General features: G+C 46.7%; 1 protein-coding gene across 3 annotated transcripts in view; it reads right to left on the bottom strand.

Annotated features, from left to right (window-relative positions):
* CDH20 (cadherin 20) overlaps positions 1–20780 on the bottom strand; it is a 1428111-nt gene that overhangs the window by 103025 nt on the left and 1304306 nt on the right. For all 3 annotated transcript variants that reach the window (XM_069613654.1, XM_069613653.1, XM_069613655.1), the window contains one exon: positions 14087–14206. In XM_069613654.1, the coding sequence (XP_069469755.1) occupies positions 14087–14206 (120 nt within the window). The remainder of the gene's footprint in view (positions 1–14086; positions 14207–20780) is intronic.

The following is a 20780-nucleotide window of genomic DNA, read 5'->3' as shown; positions in this document are numbered from 1 at the left end:
GTACAACTGTACCCCTCCTCTGTGCCTCCTATCCCCATTGAATTACTTTTCTGTTGTTACCTCTGAAAAGCGCTCTGTTGCTTCTCGAAGCTAGGTCCACGCTCAATAAATACCATAATAATAATAATATTCTGTGCTTGATTACACTGCCACCTGAGTTAGATTGCATCTAGATGCGAGACATCCACTGCAGTCCACAGAAGGGATCTTTTCAATGGTACCTTCCATTAATACTCCTTGCACATGATGCAGAGAATTTACATTTTGCATGTGGTAATGCAAAACTGATGTCAGACTGGCTGCTTGATTTGGTTAGCTTATTGTGCTTGTACTGTGGGTATACCTCGGTGTGCAAGGTGCATGTAGTCTGGATGTGCCATGGCCATTGCTTGATCAGTGCTTAGATTGCAAAAGTGGGGCTGCAATTGGGAGTCTTTTGTTTTGGCGGTTTCTTCCCTTGGCTTCATCTTTGACCAGTAGTGGAAGGTAGAGCTCATAACTGAATGGGGGTACTGAGGATTTTCAATATTTTGTAATGGGTTTGGGGTGCCAGCCAAGAACTGAGAACACCACCAGAACCTCTGCGCGGGGTCCGTTCTGTCGCATGAAGCGCCTTCAACCAGCAGTTTCTGCGGGTAAGCAAGTCTGATATGGCGGAAGGTTTCCAAGTTCCACTACAGAAACCTGGCCGTCGCTCACATGCATCTGGAATTGTAAATGGTAGAGTGCGATGACCTTGGTCAGGGGACGCTTGTCTAGGCTGTACCACAGGAAGAGGAAGGCTACTTTTTTTCAAGGTGAAAAGTCAAATGATGACTCTAATTTGTTGAGCACTGGAGCTATTATTATTTTCAATCCTGCCTCTTTAAGTTAAGAAAAAGCACATCACACGACAGTCCCAGGCAGTGCCATTTTAACCATTTAAAATTTAGAAGGACCAAGTTCTCAGGTGTGTTTTTAAGGCCATTTTCAAATTTCGGGAGCGCATGGCAAGGGGTTTATGCTGCTCTCGCGTTTATGAAACAGGGTTTTGAAGGGGATGGAGATACTGGAGGCTTACCTGTTCCATCCTAATCTCAGAGCTTGGATTCTGAGATTCTGTAAAGTGATAACACCATAAAAAAGGACATTGTGAAAATGGTAGTCCATGTTAGTAAAACGCTTTTTGGATTTGAATGAACCAATTTATATCTCAGGATGCAGAGGGAAACCACCCTCTGCATCCTGAGATATCGAAAGAGGGATTCCATCAGAAACATCGGGGGAGAGCCTTCAGAGGAGCATGGGCGCTTCAACTGGCAAGTGCTACGTGAGCCATTTCAGATGCGGGCTAGACTGAACAGCACTCTTAAGAGTGCTCATCCCAGACTCTCAGTTCCTGTTCCTCAGAGTGAATTTGTATAAGTGAGGTAGATGGAGTAAGTAAACCTTACAGGGTGATATGCAGGCAGGATGCCTCTTCTCTTCTCTTCTCTTCTCTTCTCTTCTCTTCTCTTCTCTTCTCTTCTCTTCTCTTCTCTTCTCTTCTCTTCTCTTCTCTTCCCTTCCCTTCTCCTCCCCCTCCCTTCCCTTCTCTTCTCTTCTCTTCTCTTCTCTTCTCTTCTCTTCTCTTCTCTTCTCTTCTCTTCTCATCTCTTCTCTCCCTATAGATAGCAGCTTGAAGGGTTGCAGTAGGAGCTAGTGTTCTGTGGACCTGGGAATGACTAATGGGTCAACAGTGTGCTTTCCTCCATCTAGTGTCTCATTCTGTCTGCTCTCTTCAAAGCGTATTCAGACTGATGTATGCAAGTGATCTGGCAACCTGGATCTACAGAAACTACAAACCCTAAATCACAAGCTCCTACCATGGTGATATCATTTATGGTTTCCTACCGAGTCCCAATATCCACATCTAATTCCACTCCATTACCTCTCCCAACATGGGGACATCATTTATGAGTGCACACATAGGCCCAATAGTTACTTCGATCACTCCTCCATCTCCAGGAATGTACACTGAGAGGAGCCAGGAGGGAAGACAGAGTCACAAGCTTCGGATTGGAGGGCCAATATTCGCTGGACTTAGTGGATAAACCTCTCGGCTCCTGTCATGACCCTTGCCCCTGGCCCTCACTGGCAAGTCAGCCTTCCAGTTAGGGCCAGGTCAGCGGCATTAAAACCTCATCCAAGACTCTTTTGGAGTCAGTCCTGGCGCCTTTGGCGCCAGGCTCATAACCATCATGAAGACCAACATTAGAATGGGACTATTTACTTGGGACTATTTAACTTGGGGGGGGGTTCAGCCAACATGGAGGCACACACATAGCTCAGTTACAACAAACTGAGCTATGCGGGCTAGTCTTTTGGGTGTGGCAGGCCTGGGACTACTTTACCTGGACTACTTTGGGTGTGGCAGGCCTGGGACTATTTTACCTGGACAACTTTACCTGAGACTATTTAAACCACACCCAAACAGCAGAACATGCTTTGCGTTACTCTGCTGTGGGCAGCGTAACACTCACTGTGTCCAGTTCTTTGATGCCAGCTTACCTGAAACCAAGGACCTGCAGAGAGAGAAAGAACACTACGAAACTTACCTGGAATAGTATCCTGTCTTCAATCCATCGCTGACTTCAGTTTCACTCACCTGACGGTAGGAACTCCATCATCCGGCACCGCATGCATCCTGGAATACCATAACCTGGAAAGAGGAGAAAGAAAGACAACATTAATAAGCGTTTACTCACGTTTCCTCCTGAATGAAGAAAGCCACACAATTCTTACCTGGGTAGTCATCTCCTGGTCAGTATCATTGCTGGAACATTACGGCGCTCGGCGAGGAACATTGCAACCTGCAAGGAGAGAAAAGACACAGGTTAGCAATATAATAGGCGAAACAGCGCTGCGCATCGCGCATTACTCACCGGACAGCATCGCGCACACCGCGCTTTCGCCTACCGGCCCATGCTCATCTTCAAACTGCATGTCAACACCAAAATACCTTTCCATACCTAAAAGTAAAGAAGCAAGACATTATTATTCGAACTAACAGGAACATAAGAACTGCATATAAAGACTGTAAAGCAGCAAACCTACAGAGTCGCAGCAGGCCTGGATTCCCACAGGGGGCTTGCACCAGTGAAGTAACTTGGTCGCTGCTCGCTCCCCACATCTATGCACCCCTGCCACGAGGAGCAGGACAGAAAATCCACCTCTTACAATATTAAGGTGAGGAGAAGGCCCAAGGGGGAGGAAGGAGTTGAGGCCAAGGGAGGTGGGAATACATAAAGACAATCTGGTATTAAATCCAGCTCTCCTATATTGCAGACCCATCTTTAACCAGAGGCCTTACCAAGGGACCGGGAAAGGGTTCGAGAGTGCAAATCATCCAACCAGGGCTGGGTGGCATCCCAGTGGATACCAGGTGAGCGTAACAGCTCCCTGTACATGTTTCATTGTTCTGGGAGAGGAAGAGAGCGTGATCGATTGCAAGAGTGACATCAATGGAAACCCCAGCTATTTGCTAATGCTTGGACCCGTACAGACTTTTGGAGGTAAGTAAAGTCTATTTGCTCAACTTCCCCTACTCAACTCACCTATTTTTGGGCTACTGGTCAGCCAATATGGTTACCAATGCAGTGGGACTCAGTCCGCTGCGCAAGTCTCCGGCATTGTTTTCACTGTAGCCCACATCACTTTACACTAAAGTGCAGTAGGGGTAATATTTATCCTTTTTTCTTCTCCTGTAGTAACTATTGTGTCACCTTTTTGATGTGCCTACGATGGGCTGGTGGTAGCGAATTAGGTTCTACTATTTTCTTGATGCAGTCAGGGTCACGTTTATTTTTTACGGCATAATGTAATTTTTAGTGCCTTATAGTCAAAATGGTTGTGCCATGAAGTGTGTGCCCTGTCCTTTGGGCATCATGTTATTTTTTTTGTAAAGTATTTTATTGGCATTTATAGACAAACATACAGTATTGAGTGCACAATGTTATGGTCTTATTTGTAGGCTAGTGTCCTTTGTTTTTTAGCTGATAACAAACAAACGATTAACAACGATTAACAGTGTCTGTCTTCGGGCTGTATTATGGTTGTGTCTCTTTTTCTTCGTGAGTGGAGGGATATTGTGAGGTTTGTAGATATTGGTCTGGAGAGGTCCATTTGGGAGGTGTGTTCGATGTCTTGCCTGTTTTGCTTCATGCTTGTGCTGGGTGGTGCGTGTGGAGTCAGGGGGGTTTGTGGTCTGCCGAGAAGAGCATGTCTCTTACTAGGGCTTTCCATGATTCAAACGCCATGTTATATAGCCTTCTTTCTGCCTTCTCAGGTCAGGGAATTCCACGGAAGGCTTTCACTTTCATGGGATCCAGCTTGGATTCCCAGGCATATTGAGGGTGTGTGCGACCTGGCTGGATATGAGCAATGAAAGTGTCTGGTCCAAATCCATATTCCAGCCAGGGGATGTCTATTGCAGGGCTGATGTGGGTTTTGAGGATGTCCATGATTGGACAGAGCTAACCTGCTTGAATGGTGCAGATCCTAGCCATTAGGAGCCTGGGGCAGCCTCCAGCTGGAATTTGTGATAAGAAGAGGAGCCCCGCATACGTTTTTCAGGTCCACCACCACAGCAAAGACCTTCGAAGAAGAGGATCCCACTCTGAAGACCCAAGCCAAGCCTCAGGGAATCCCTGTCTCGCTTGCTGCAATCCTAGAAGACCCTGGTTGGTGCTTTCACCCTTAGCCTGATTGGACCAACTAATCCAGCCATTATTAGCCATCTTAAGTACCCAGGGACCATCCTGTGGGCTGTCCAGCCTCTGCAAAAGCCTCTCTGCTCCCCCAGTCACTGTCCTGAGCTGCTGCTTGGGATTCTGCAAGTCGACAACTTGTGGGTGAGAATCTTCTCACCTGTTGCTGCTGCTCTCCAGAATGAACAGGGGCCTTCATGGAGCCAAGTATTCCTCACCGCCACATGTCTCACCTGCTGCTCCCAGATTGGGGTGAACAATGCTGCTGCCCTTGCCTGCCGTGACATGGGGTCTCCCCTTGTTCGGGGACCTGCTCATGATGCTAATCTGAAATGTCAGTGCCACCGGCCAGAGGAACTTTGGAATTGTCCCATCGTGCACAGAGCCGCTGTCTAGCGTAATTAAACGTGATGCTGACTGTAACCAATGAACCACCGGCCACTGCACCCTTTGAAAATGGACCAACAGCAGAGGTATGTGGCCCTAGTGATTTTGAGCACCTTAGGGTGGACACTGAGTTCGGTGCGCGAGCCTGCAAACCAGTTTTCTCAACCCTCTCCGGCCATAGGTATTTCCTCGGAGTAAAATGTACTGGCTAATTCTCTTTTGCTTCATCGTGATCAGTGAGGTTCTGGCCAAGGGCCCCTCCCAGGGTAAATACTAGTGTGAGGTGATTTGGAGAGTACCCCAAAATCCTTTCCACCTACCTGCAAACCCCCAAAGTACTTGCATTCAGGAACTGTACTCACCTGTTGTCTTTGCCCAAGTTTGTTCCTGGGGGGCAGTTCAGATGTCTGACTCCTTACACAAGTACTTGCCTGGAAATCTGACCCTCTTGTGGCTTTGTCCGACTTACCTGGTAGGGAAGGACTGCTTAAGCTTTAGGGGCCTTCTAATTATAACACAGAGTATATTGTTTAGTATTTAACATGCATTGTGTCTTCACTTTAATGCTCACAGTTTCTCTTGATTCATTAATTTTCACAGATTGTACAGTATTAGTGTAAAGTGTAGGTGATCTCACCTTGAGACCACTAGCTGTGTATAAATAGGCGTTGCTAAGTGTGTTATGGTGATAGCTGCTTGGCTTTGATCTGCTTAGTGTTGAAGGCCTAATACATTGGTTCGACATTCATGGGCAGGAGCTCCAGGGTTTTAAAGTCATGACCTTCATGTTTGAAACCATGGATCAATAGATCAAAGCCATGAACAGTCGAGCTATAGGCTTGAAATGTGATGGGCTCTCATATTCTTTGGGCCTTGTTATAGCACCCCTTTCCTCATTAGGATATACTTTATACTTTTGGCACTTTAGGTCCTACAACTAAAAAGGTAGGCATCTGTGTAGGTTATTTGGAGTAGAGGGAGTAGAGGCAGCAGAGAAGAGGCGACTTTATGGACCTTTAAGGAAGGTATGAAGTTACTGTTGTCTGCATGAGAGGTTGAAAGTGCTGTGCATGTTTCTTTGCTGCTGGGTGTTGGTGCCCAGCAGTTTGAAGCCTGTTGACTGCATGTGGGTGAAAGTAGGGTGTGCGTTTGATGTGTATCATGCGACTGTTGAGTGTAGGTTTTTGGCATGTAGATACCCGTCGCTTGCATGTGACTTAGTGTTGGTAGCATGGCGAGGTCATAGGAGTCAGTGGTATATGTCAGGAAATGTAATTAGTTGGAGAATGCTTTATTGTTTTAATGCATATTTGGGGAGATAATAATAAAGGTGACATTTGCTAGTGTACAGTTGTCAGGGTGTCGCTGAGGGTAGGAGGTCCAAAAGACGAGATGTTTTTCACAGAATAAAGTTGGACACCTTACATAACAATGCATGGGTTGGACACACTGTACCAAGCAGTTGTCTTGGACCATTTGTCATGTACACACCACAGGGCTCTGCATATCGAAGCACAGCATGAAATAGTGGATATGATCGCCACATGACATAGCCACCTGAATCGAGGCATGACATGAATTCCATTGTGGCATAGTTTGTCTCATCAACCATATACTGAGGTAGTGGGCCACAGTGAGCATGTCAATGCTTACCACTACCTAATAGAGGATGAAGTAACACTATGCATGGGGCCTAACCACATCATCATATATCATAACACATCTTAATCAGGAGTGCATCGGCCGGTGGAGTAGTGTTGGAAGAGGTGAGCAGTGCTGATGTGTGTCTGGCCATCCCTAAAGGCATGTGTTGCAGACATAAATTCACTTTTTTGCCATAACACAGCATAGTGAGAGCAAGGGACCAGTGCATGGTTGCTGTTCGGTATTTAGATGTGGGTAGGCTGGGGTGTATCTGTGCCTGTAAACAGGTGAGTGTGGATCGTGATTGTTGTGTGTTTGTGAGTTTTTTGCTGGATGTTGGTGATTGGCAGACAGAACAATTGCAGAGTATAGGTAGGGCTGGGAACTTGCCCTGTTTCGAAAGGGGTATCACAGGGAGCCACCCTGTCACCCGTTTTCTTCAATCTCTACCTTAGACCACTGCCTGCACTCATCTGCTCTCATAACCTTCCATGCTATAACCATGCTGAGGACACCCAGATCATTTTCAAGATCCCCAATACACCAGCTTCCCCCGGACCGGAACACTCCCCTTGCCACTCTGAAATCCTAATATGTGGAAAAACTGCGCTAATTCCCCATCCAATACTCTGGCCACACTCCCTAGGAGCCCCATCTGCAGCTTCCACGTCTGTCAAGAATCTTGGATGCACACCGGACCTATCATCTCCCAACACATCAACTCTGTGTCCAGAACTTGCCACTTCTACTTAGGCATCCCAGGGTAATTCATCCACTATCTCTACTACCCACACAGAGTCACTGCAACACTTGACATCATTCTCTTCCGTCTAGACTATTCCAACTCCCTCTATCTAGGCGTCCCATCACATCAGCTCAGGACACTCCAGCAAATCCAAAACTCTGTGGCCAGACTCCTCCTCGGCCTCCCACACAGAGAACATATCACCTCTGCCCGCAGAGTACCACACTTGCTTCCTATTAGCCAACGGGCCATCTTTAAAGCCATGTGCATCCACACCGCGCCCTCCGTATTACTGGACTAGAGTTCCTCCAGGACTAGATCACTTGCTACCAACCCACCAAAAACCTCTGATCAGGCCAGGCACACCTTCTCATAATCCCCCCTCACAACTCCACCAGAATGGGAGGATCCGCCTTCTCTATCCAAGGCCCCTCCATCTTGAACTCCCTTCCGCTAAACATCTGCTTCCACGAAGATGACCTCTCCTTCCGAAAGGGCCTAAAAACCTGGCAGCAATCTGAAACATCTCCATCTCTACAGCATCATTCATCCAGCCACAGCTGTGTACCTATCCAAAATTCTCTCTCTCTCTACAAGGTGTAGCGTAACACAGTTCAGCCCGGTCATCTCCATCCTCCTAGCAACACCATTGCAAAATTCCAACCAGGTAAATGATCTGACACTACCAGGCGGTGCTGTCCGAAAATGAGGCGGCCCCGCCCTCACAAACTGGCAACTTCAGACCATTAATCACACAACTCACATCCGCATCAGTCATCCACAGACTACAGACATGTCTACAAGCCATTTAGGACCTGGCAAGACCTAATGCAATTCCCCAATCAGGAACATGGTCGCGCTCCACTATGCGGAAGCCGGCCGTAATTGCAGTGGCCCCGCCAGGGATACCCGCATTCCACTAAATACTACACAGTGCGAAAAATCCATCTACAGACCATAAACTACTAATCTGTCCATGAGTAAAATAGACGTATAAACAAACCCACTCCTATCGCACACACTCCCGACCTCCTCAGCACCCTTCCACATGTCTGACCTCTTAGGAGGCTTATTGAAGCACAGTCAGCCCGCCTAACTGCTGGCTGCAGTTAGGCCAACTTCCACCTAAGCTTTATCTTGGTCAATCCCTGCGGTTCGGCGATAACCCTCACTTGAAATCAGCCTCCTAAAATGACTGCAAGCATTTTGTTACATCCTGTTTCTAAAGAGGGCTTCGGCGATACCTCTTCAGCTTGCTCTTACTAGTAGGCGTGACTGCCCAGTAAATCCAAAAATCAAAAACACATAAAAGCATTTGTTTTAATTCCTAAAAGAAACAATACTTTTTACAGCACCAAACAATAATTCCCATTTCAAACAACCTGCCTAATGTGAGTCACCACTGTTAAACCTTTACCTTGGACTTGGGTTACGTTTCTCAGTTAAAAGAAGCTTTAAAAAAAGGCAACGTTGACTTTTAGGCAAACTAATCTGGGTTTGTGGCTATCAGCTGCTTATTTTTGTTTAATTACCTGCTTCTGTGGGTGCTCAGAACTAGTGATTTGGTTGTTCTGTCTTCTGATTTCTTGGCAGGCACTTCCCATTCCCTGCCTGTAGAATAGTGACCTTAAACAGCTGGTTTGGCAGCCACACATTGCTAGTCCAAAGACTGTTTTGGGGGAAGTGATCAGTCTTCCTGCAGGCATTACCCATTGAGTTCTTTGCCAGTCTTCCTCATTACACGGACGGCGGTAAGGATTTGCCGTACCGGTAAAATACCGGTACTGGTAAATCCTTACCACCTTACTACGAGGTCCCTTTGCCGGTTGGGGGATTTAATGACTGCTTTTTGCAGGCGTTAAAAACCAACCCGCAAAGGGACCCAGGGAGCTAATTACAGTACCGCAATTTGCGGTACCGCAATTAGCGCCTTCCCCATTCCCATTATGCCCTATGGGGCAAAAATGGGAATGGGGAAGGGCAATGGTGGAAGAGGGAATTACCGCCCCGCCAACCTTGGAATGGGGCGGTAATTCCCCTTTCCTCCAAGGCAGTGCCGATATTTTACCGGCATGAACCATGGAGCTACTAGCGCCATGGTTCTCCGCCATCCGTGTAATGAGGCCCTTAGACTTGGAACTGCTAGAGTTCGGACTGTGAACACCCTGCTTATAAGAATGTACTGATACCTCATGAACAGTGAACATTTGACTTGGGGGTAATGTACAGCTATTTTAAGGGTATCATCCACTGACAATGGCCCATACGCTCTAGTCTAGGGGTCATGGGTTGCTGGCTGTTGCCATGAAGTGTGGATATGGAGTTAGAAACTGCTGCATGGAGTAATTGGCCTCATGTCTTGGTGCTCAATTTATTTTTCAAGGAGCAAAACACAGGAACACAGGAACTCTGTATCTATAGACTGCTTTTTTATGATCCATAATACGGTGGATAAGCCCCTTGCTTTCTGTGCTGAGAGAGCGAGCGGCACCTGAGCCGCAGCTCTCTGATGAAGCCCAAGAAGTCTGGGGTTGATGTTAGTTCTCTTGCTCAGAGGAGATTTGCCTGTAATTTGGAGCTGGACTGCTAGTCTGAGCAGGGTCTGACTGGTTTAGAAGTGGCTATTCTCCTCTGGTGTGGAACAAGAGCTTAAACAGGATTGAAGTCCTCCATATAATAAGCATATTTGACTCAATTAATCAATTACTTGTTTGCGGACTGTGATTTGTGAGAAATAAACTTCTCGTTAGGTGACCATAAACTCCTAACTTGAGAACAATGAAGTCCTGTTTTAGGGCACTAACAAACCGTTTTACAGTAATAGACTTTTGGTTTGTTGCGATCATGGCCTTCTTATGTGGGGGTGGGGGGGCAGAATGAACCGCTGAGCTGCTTGCAATGTGGGAATCGTGAAGGGCAGATGGGGTCATGACCTGCTCAATGCACCAAGGTCACAATGAAATCTTGAACTCCTTCTATTCTGCCTTTTTCAGATGGATTGTCCCTAAATGTGACCGCTTTGGCCACTAATGGGTATTTGGGCTTCATAAAAACAACACAGTCTGTGACAACTGCTGTAACGCTAACAGCATTGTTTCAAAATCAATACTTCACAAGAATGATTCCTTATCCATATCTCACTAGCCCTAATTGGATGTCTGACCAATGGGAAGTCCACATGTGAATGATGTCTCTTTACATTTATTGTAAAGCTACATCTCATGTAGTATGTATTATGGTTCTATACCACCATTTTAGGTTCCGGTAGAATGATGACTATCAGACGGCCTCAGACCTGTGGTTTATCATATCACCACAACCCTTCAGTGTCACTGTTGGACCATAGCCCATCATGTAAACCCTATATGAACTTGAGCAATCATGAAAGAAATATTCTTTTTCAGAAAATGCTCAATTCTATTATTAAAAATAGGTTTCTGAGCTATGAAAATAACAACAAAATACATTAATTAGGATAATCTCTGTAGTATAATTGTTCTATAAATAAATATAAATACAAAGGACATCATTAGTGATTCTGTGCCTCGTGAGCGTGCCGCAGCTCCCCGCGCTGTGCAGGATTAAAAATATACTCACAAATGGGGCTGGACAGCATTAGGGCCTCATGCGGCCTGGGACCATGTTTCTTGGTGTTCCTATACCTCCATTGGAGTGCACATGTAGAGCTACCTGGTCATGTTATATCATGCTATTAGTATGTATACTGTGCACCTCTGAGATGTTCATGGTCCCCAGGTGCTCTGGTGGACCCGAAAGAGATGGGGCAGGCCGGTTAGAGAGGAGGGAGACAAAATGCAAGATAGCTTTGCTGTTGTGTTGATCGGTGCAGATAGGAAGTTCCCTGAGCTCTGCATGCCAGACGTATTCTAGGTGCCATTGACAAGAGCATATAGGCATTTGAGTCCAGAGGAGTTCCTTGCGTGCCCTTGTGGCAGGATGCATTGGGTGCCTAATTCCTATTTGTCTAGAAGCACACCCAGTTTCCTGATCTATTTCCTGAAACTTAAGGAATGTAGTAGGGTGCAAGGGAGAAAAACACAACCTTGACACTAGGTTGTGTGGTCAACTAGAAGATCAGCAGATGTCCACACACTTCAATTATTGAATAAGCAAACATATAAAGAAAACACATTGTTTGGTTTACAATACATATAGGAGTGCAGGGGACGGGAGTGTTCCCCAAGTGTGTGGACACAGGATGCATTGGGTGAAAAGTTGTTAGTAGAGATTTTGCATTAAGTTGTTTGCTGTCTGTTGGAAGGGTATCCTAGCGCCTCGAAGTGACCAGGATTCACAGGTGGCTCCTTAAAGATTTTCTATAAACAAATAAATACCATTGAATGGCCTTGCGTGAGAGGCTTAGTTGGTATGTGTATAATATAATGTTTCTGGGTGCAGAGGATGAGTTTGTTAGTGCAGGGAGGTTAGTGGCGGGCCCGGTGGGAAACTCAGAGCATCCTTCCAGTGTGGCTGTGGCAACATCATGAAAGGGGTGCACCTGTGCCCATGTCTCAGTTATGGGCCCTTTGGGTAAGGTACTTGAGAGGATATGCTCTGGGGTACACTTGACAGGGCTGGCATCTCTGGTAGGGTACAGTGGGCAGTGGCTGGTTCTGGATGAGAGTAGTGGGACACAGTGGGGAGTGGAAGACATTGGGAGCATGCAGCACTGGGTACCAAGCACACAGTGGGTGAGCATAGTTTGCTAGTCAAGTTCAGAGTGGGTATCCCAGAGGTGGCAAAGATCTGTTGGGGTCCCTAGGGGCAGCTCAGCATGATAAGCGGTCACGTTGAAGTATTTAGTAGCCAGTCATGCAAATTACTCTCGCCATTAGAGAGCAAAAACATGGGTTGTGCGAGTTGCACTGGGGACCAGTGGGGCAACAGGGAGCAAAACCTCAGAGGGGGGAAATTACAGTGGTACACGTGGGGCAAAACCCAGCAGAAGGAATCGCAATGCAGCAAAGAAGAATGTTGAGCAGGTTAGCAAGAAGTGCATACAATCAAGCCACGTCCACAAAAGGCATAACATGGCCTAAGAAGGTAGCATGGGGGAGGACCAGGCATAACAAAGCACCAGAAGCCGTGGCAAAGCATGCAAAGACAATGGGAACATGCACCACTTGACACGCCCCCATGATCCCCTCTTGTGAATGAGCACACGGTGCCTAGGATGGCAAAGTCGACTGGTCTCTTCCCCACACGGTTACCGCTGGCCTCTGCAGATAGCTGGCATTTCCCTATCTCACTTGCCCCTGCCTATAAGTCTCTATCCCTCAAATAGATATATTGTGGGTTCTGTGTACAGAACGATGAGGGGCATTGGCAGGTGATGGGAGTGGGCGGTCTGGTGACTCCACTCATTACCATAAGCGGAGTGGTAATGGTTATGGGAGACAGAATCGACATGCTCAGGGAGCGCGTTGCCTGAGACAGGGATGCTCCGGCCCTCACTTCACTTTCCGTCTTATTTTGGCTAGCAGACTGCAGGCTCAAACCTCACTCTAACTCGCTCAGGCACTGTGCTCAGTGGCCAATCGGGCAAGGAACAGTGTTTGTCAGGTGATTTCATTTAGCAGGGGCTAGAATCCGTGCTTTTTTCTCGCAGAAGTCTAACCCAGTGCCTCCAAAATGCCATCATCCCATCTCACATGGTGAATTCCTACCCCTCACTGGCTGCAAAGGAACCCCCACACATGCCCTCCAGCTACCCTTATCAGGTTTTGAGGCAGCTCCATATGATTCCATAACAGAATGATGCTGAAACCATGCTGCGGGTTCTTCAAAGGGAGCTTGATGAGATGAGGAGCTGGCAAGGTAAAAGTTGGAGTGTAGAGGCCTGATGAAACTGGGCGCACGCACCAGTTCCTTCGCCTACATGGTGGTGCAGAGGTTGCGGCCAGGGACAGTGAAGAAAGCTGGCAGTGAAAGAAGGTATGTTGGGTGGTGGATGGGGCGGGGCTACGATGGCGATCATACAACCCTGCTGTCTCATATCTTGCGTATCTCTCTCTGGGCCCCTTACTAGATGCTGTCACGCGGGATTACAGAAGGGGCGACATACCCTGGTCTGCAATACCTGGTGCCGACCATGCACTGAAAATAGCAGTAGGTGCTGCGTGCAGGGGCTCAGCACTTCCTGTGATGCGGTTCTGAATCCGAAACACAAAGCATGGAAATAGAAATAGGCAAAGGCAGACATAATGGAACGGATAGAGATCCGGGAAGAGTAGGAGAACGAAAGAAATAATCTTGTTTTTGGAGCGCAGCAACGCTAATCTTTTTCTGCAACCGTCTCTTTTCCGAACTAGTGAGCTTTTGTGCCCACTTACAAAGAACTTGCAGACACTGTTGACAATCACTGTACACACGTCTATAGGAACAAATAAAGAGATGGTTTGACAATATAAATTGTAATTCGGTCTATCTTTGTTACCCTTTATTAACTTGATTTGATCAAAACACTGTAGCTGTCTAGCGACAATCGGGCCTATTCAGGCAATTTACTTTTGAAATAAGAAATTGATGTTATTTGTGCAAAACCCCCCTTCAAATAAAATACCTGTTCTGGTGTCCACAGAAAAGTAGGGCTGTCCTTGGAGTATACTGTACACTACCCTGGCGCTGTTTCCGTAGGTGGGGTCATCGGCATCCGTCGCTGTCAACTGAATAATGGAGGTACCTGGAAAAGCCACAGCGCAGTTCAACATTTTATCCTCATGCATAAAAATAAGAAACAATGTGCATTTTTTCTCTCAGTGCTTTTTTCAGTACAAATGCATGTCAGCGTTATTTATTTATTTATTTACTTCTGTGTTTCTAACGTGCCATTTGATAATGCCTATGTTAGATTGAGTGACATCTCTACCACTTTAAGATTCCTCCCGCTTCTAAGCGCTGCCCTAACAAGCTAACAAGTGTTATCATGACCCCGTTCAAGGGTACTCAATTTTGTTGGCCCTGCCGTAGGATTCAAACTTGCTAAGAGCAGACTGGCCACATGCTAGAGGAATACGCTTAACTCGACAGCTACTTACCCAACTCCTCCCATTCTATCCAACACTATTGCTGTGGAGGAATCAACCACCAGATATGAGGGGGGTCTGCTTTCGTCATAGTGTAAATCATGGACCGCTACTATAATATCAGCTAGGGGAGTTTCTGGTTGCATTTGTTTTATGCACGTGTTGGGGTGTTTAAAACATGCAGCAATAAAAAAGAAATGGAGGACAATGACACATTTGAGTATTGGTATAGTCCATGTAAAAATGTGCTATCTGCATGTTGAAAATATGTTGATGTGTGTGTTAGAGAACCCTAACATAGTAAAATAATTTCATACTGCATGCACCTATACCTCAAGATCGACTCCATCAAGGAAATCCATAGGCTCAAAACATGCCCCTTGCTGATCCAGTCTTGGATGTCCAGTGCAACAAGAATTAATTCCTACTCCTCACCAACAACTCCAAACACCCATACACCTAGACCTGACTTTCAACCATGAACCCTGAGGGCTTCACGCCCAAGCTCACCTCCTGCGCTAAGTCCCTCGGGTTCCAAATCGACAAACACCTCTCTTTCAAGACACACAGAGCTAAGAAAACTCAGACAGCTTGGTATCAGCTCTCCCTTCTGTGGAAAGTCAAGCCCTTCCTCCCCCGGACAGATTTATATCCACTGTTCAAGCACTGGTCCTATCCCATCTGGATGGGGGCAATGCCCCCCTCAAAGGCCTCCTGTCAACCTCTCTTGTGCCCCTGAAAAGTGTCCTACACATGGATGCACGCCTCATCAAGGGTCTACGCAGATACAACCACATCACCCCGGCACTCATCAACCTTCACTGGCTCTCACTGCACGCACAAATTACATTAAAGTCTTGCTGCATCATCTATAAGGCAGTCACCCATCTACCTTGCTGAGAAATTCAGCATTTCTGGCAGATAGCTCACCACCAGAAGCCAGGACATGTGCAGACTTGAAATCCCCCAAGACTATAAGACCCCCTCCCTATCCGCACCCGACTCGCCCCCACGCTCCTACAATTCAGAAAAGAACTTAAGACGCGCCTCTTGAAGGAGTCTCTCCTCAACACCTAGGCCATCCTGTCGCCCCAAGCACCACCTGCCTCACTAGATGCTGCTGTTCACCCTGCCACCCTGTACAGCTGTCCCCCTCCTCTGTGCCCCTCTGTATCCTACCCCCTGCTGTATATCTGTTCTGTTGTTGCTCTGTTATGCAGCTGTACTGTTGCATAATTCTTTAAAGTGCTCCATTGTGTATCAGTATTTCTGTATGTATACCTCTGTAAAGTGCGCCTATGCTTCTGGAAGCTAAGTCCGCGCTCAATAAATACCATGATAATAATTATCATAATAATGCATCAGTAGACAGTGTAGTTCCACAGTTCATTCCTGAATGATGGGAGGATGACTCAGGGCCCTGCAAAGATGCTGGAGCAACATTTCACTGGGCAGGACAAACTTTTAATATTAGTCTTTTTATTGACACCTCTCTTACCCCAGATAGTGCAGAAAAGCTGAGAAGAGCACGATTCAATAGGAGCGTCACTCTGGTGGTAACTCTATTCACCTCAATGAAGCCTAAACTAAGATACTGTTGCAGCATCTGTCTTGCATTTGGTATCTTCCTCACTCTGTCTCCATAGCTGCCATTTTATTCATGCAGCTAATTGCCTGAATGTATTTCCCATAAGGAACGTCACACAGAGTGTGACTATGAGTAATTGGATTCTGCTCTGCAGGAGTGCAAGAGTGAGTAGAGGCTAAAGTGCCCAGCCAGTCCTCACGCTTCTGCAAACCAAGAGCCAAAACAATCATTAAAGGTAGAACAGGCACAGTTATGAGCTATACCTCCTTCACCTTTTGTGGTAACACGGGCCGAGGCAAGGCTATACTCTCAAGAGGGGTGTGAATGTGGTTCAATAGCGACCCAAACAGCAAAGCATAACAGCCCAAAATAAAGGAATGTACAATCAAGCTTCTATCAAAATAGATACACTTTAGTAAAACACACCATCTGCAAAATAATTAAATAGAAAAACACTATAGAAAACCCACCCCAGAGAAATAAAAGGAGAATAAGCAAAGATAGCAAAATGCAGCACTATGAGTAATGAATCAGGGGTGTAAGGCAAGCAAAAACCACAATGTTCTTTAAAAAGGATATGTTCCTTGGATCCAAAAAGGGAATTGGTGAATTAACCAGTCTCTAGTGCCTAGAACTGGACCAAGGAGGCAGTTAATAGTCCATAGTACGTTCATGCAGTTCAAGGCGGTTTAACTGCACTACCAGACTTGTTGGCACTGCGCAAGCGATTTGAAGATTGGCAGTGTACAAAAGACAGCACCGCAGGGTCCAGGTGGGTCGAATGTGTTGAATGGATCTTGAAAATACCACTCCAAGTAGTTCAATGGTGAAAACCCTAGGATCTAAGACTAGTCCTGGTACTCGGGGCACTGCAAGACCTAATCCAGGGGCACAGGGACAAGGTGAGTTGTTTTCTTACGCTCCCAAACATGGAGGAAGTTGGCACACAACTGTAGGGGTCCTTCAACATGGTGAGGCCCTGGGTCTCACTGTGGCTGGCAGAGAGGCAGGTGCTTGTTCCAACAGCAGTTCACACTGACTGATCCTTGGGGATGGTTAGGCGACGAGCTTCCCTCTGCCTTGAGCACTCAGTCTTCACCTCAATGGCAGAGGCCTTTGGAAAAATCAACTCTTCCAACGGAGGTCCAATTACATTTTCGTGAATGTTTGGAGTCCACATGACGACTCCAAGAGGATTCAAAGAAGTAGTGGAAGACCCCTTCTTTTAAAGGTAAAGGTCTGCAGGTGATTGGACTAAAGCTTGCCTGCCTTATTGGTCCAGTCCGTGTTCTTCGAAGGAGTGGACTTGCTCCTTCTGACATCAAACCCAAAGTGCTTTGTGCTACAGGAAGTGGAGGGGACAGAAATGAGAGAAGCAGAGAGAAACGGGATGGCAGAATCTTCTCCCACCTGTGCAGATGTCTCACTGGCTACACTAAACCTGCCCCTGTCCCTTCTCAATAGAATCAACGGCCTTTAGAAATGCAGCACCCTGGTGTGAGGCCCAGGCCTTTGTGAATGGGTGTGCCCTTTGATTCCTCTTCTCAGGCCAGCTTCTTGTGGAGTGGCTGTCCCTGGGGAAAGGGTGTTACCCGCTCTTACAAAGGAACAAAGAGAGGCACTCCCCCAAGGCTACAGTCCTGCCAGTGGGCATAGGGAGCCTTGTCTGGAAATAGTACACAAAACCTTCCCACAGCTGAACTGGGCCCACATGCCTGAAACATGTGTAATATTAATTATTGTGGCTGAGATAATGGATCTGGGCTGTTTGACCGAAGTGTAATTATTCGCAGCAGAATTGACCATAGTCGATTTTGCCGCGAAACGATTTGCACTTCATCCAAACAACCTAAAATGTACCTTCCCCCCACGCCCTCCGCGAACCCCATCCCCTACTTACCTGCTTGGTCGCCGCTGCTTCCCCTGCAGCCCTGCAGCATCAAATCCGTCCCTCTAACATTGGTCGGATCCGACACCGCAGGGTCCCTTTTTAAAAAAAAAGTTTAGATCCCCCACCTCCAATTTTGAGGAAGCGGGAGACATCCCCGCTGTCCCCAAGCCCACAAAAATACTGAACATGGGGAGCGGGGGACACCCCCACAACCCCTGCGCTACATGTTCAGTATTTTTTAAAAATCGATTGAAAGTACTGGCCAAAATCTGTCAAATTGTTCCATTTGATCGATTTTTATTGGTCAAAATGGGTAGTACCGAGATAACTATGGGACATGCTGCCACCATGCTGTAGCTCATGTATAGCTTATATTTACAGTTTAACGTGCCTCCGGGACAGAATCCACAGTTATGCAGTTTTTGGAACAGGGGTACACATCTTAAATGCAACCGCTGTGCTGCAGAGAATTGCCTCTCACTGCAGCTGTCAAGAGGGCACCTGCGACCTCTGAATCTGCCCTGTGTCACTGGTGGAGCAGGCAATGTGAATCAGGATACAAGTGCACCCTATGCTTTTGGCATGGAGCTTATGAAAGGGGAATTTGATCAGCAGATTTCCCTTTCAGAGATGGAATTACTGTATTCATTTTATGAATGAATTAAAAAAAGCCAGGACTTCTACACCCTTGCCAGATTAATTCCTCACAGTGCCACAGGAGGACATTGTGTGGAGTACTTTACAGGCAGGACCTGCCACACCGTGTGGCACATGCTGCCCTTTGCTCATGGATCATTTTCCGTGGACAGCTTCTTGGGCATATTTCACATTCAGTAATTCACGCCAAGCCATCCCTGTGGATTTGATGATGATGTCCACGTCTGTTTCTCCAATTCACATATAACGCAGCAGACAATGCTCCATAAACAGATTTCTTTATGTGCCATGTTTAGCATGCATCATGTGTGCATACAGCCCCTCGCGTAACACAATTTCATGTCGTTAATCTTTAGCATCGACAAATTACCTGCAAATAGCAATTACATGTGTCTATAAAGCTGGGGTGTTCGGAATCTACACTGTTTTTTAAATCACCCTACACTGTAAGACTTTCTTTTTTCCTTTTTGCAATTTCGTGTTTATTTTTTCACTCTTTATGTCTCTTTGGGCCTCATTATAAGTTTGCCGGTCCAGTAGCAACGGTACCAGTACGCTTGCAGGTACCATTGTTATCGGACTGGCAAACTACAAGTTCTGCTTGCAGGTGCTTTACTGCCTGCCAGGTCTGAACTGGCAGGCGTAACGGCACCCGCGAGCAGATCTCGATGGATGCAACGGCACCATTCATGAATGGTGCCGGTGCATTTGGCCTCCCCATTCCCATTGAGTCCAATGGGACTCAAGTGGGAATGGGGACTAATACTTTCTGGTGCCCGGGAATGGGCAATTACCGGGTCTGGCGGGGCTGTAATGCCCAGTCCTTGCCCATTCCCGGCAGCCGGAAAATTCATGACTTCGGCGGCAGCCGTGCCTGTATTTACAGGCCCATGCTGGAGAAAAACAGTTACAGGTAAGTAACTTGTTGCATCTCAAGCACCCTACTGAAAACCACCATATCATCACCGCGCTTACTCTCTCCTATACACCACCACTCAAATAGAATACAGCGATACTACGACACATCCGCTATAGCTGTTCTCATACTAACTCCCACCGCATACTCCTCATCATCCTAATTAAACACAGCTGGCTCAGGACACCCACTAGCCTATGCGTCTCCTAACGCAGCCAGAAATCAGTCTGGGTATCAACCCATCAGAATGAACACATTCCTGATCTCCCAACCACCACACCTACCGCTAAGAAGCAGCTATCATGCAAGTGCCACACCAGCTGCACACATATCCGGTGCACCCACGCACCTTATAGACTTGCGCTGTCTCTCTATTGACTTGAACTATGGTTTCCCAGGGCGTTCAACCTACCAGCGCCTTGAGATCATACCAATGATACTTAAGGCGCCATATAAATGCAAAGTAACATAACATAACATAATGAGGCCAAATGTATCTATTTCTAAAGCACAAACTTCACTGGGAAAAAGCAATCCTGGTTGAAGTGACATAACATTTTTTAAATGAATTGGCGACATCACATGCAGGTGGCTTTAAAATACCACAATATCTAAATAGATAAACCTTTGTATCAGCTGGATCTCACCCCCTAATTCCCCTGCCATTTCCATCCCCCTACTCAATGCTTGCATCATTTGTAGTACAACTTCTACTCTTTATCTTTTCTTCCATCTCCATCTGCAATTGTTCGAGACTTGGATTTCCTCCTTTGATGCTTGCACTCTCGCTGCTTTCACCACACCCCAAACTATTCTGTCTCATTCCCCTCACTGCACCGGCATCAGTAATGTTACCATGCCTCTGACCCCTCTCCCTTCCTCTTATTCTTTTCATTTGAGTGCCATTTTGTCTCCTTTGTGGAACCCGGTCCCCATTCCCTATTTTTTTACCACTCTCCAGGCTCTGGGTTCCCCGCCTGTTCCCATCCTTTGACTTCCATCTCTTCCTGTTGGGTGATTTTAATCTTTACCCCTTATCCAGTCACTCAACGTGTCCTTTTCTGCCTATCACAAATCATTCCATTAGAGCCAACCGGATGCATCTTTACTAATTTCACTTCTGACTCTCCTCTTTCTAACCTACCCTTTTCTTCTGCTGACCATCTTCTACTCTCACTC

The sequence above is a fragment of the Ambystoma mexicanum genome, chromosome 5p (genome assembly GCF_040938575.1).
Source record: "Ambystoma mexicanum isolate Mex_15411 chromosome 5p, UKY_AmexF1_1, whole genome shotgun sequence".
NCBI lineage: Eukaryota > Metazoa > Chordata > Amphibia > Caudata > Ambystomatidae > Ambystoma > Ambystoma mexicanum.
The sequence above is the reverse complement of the archived record's forward strand: the minus strand, read 5'-3'. Positions and strand labels throughout refer to the sequence as shown.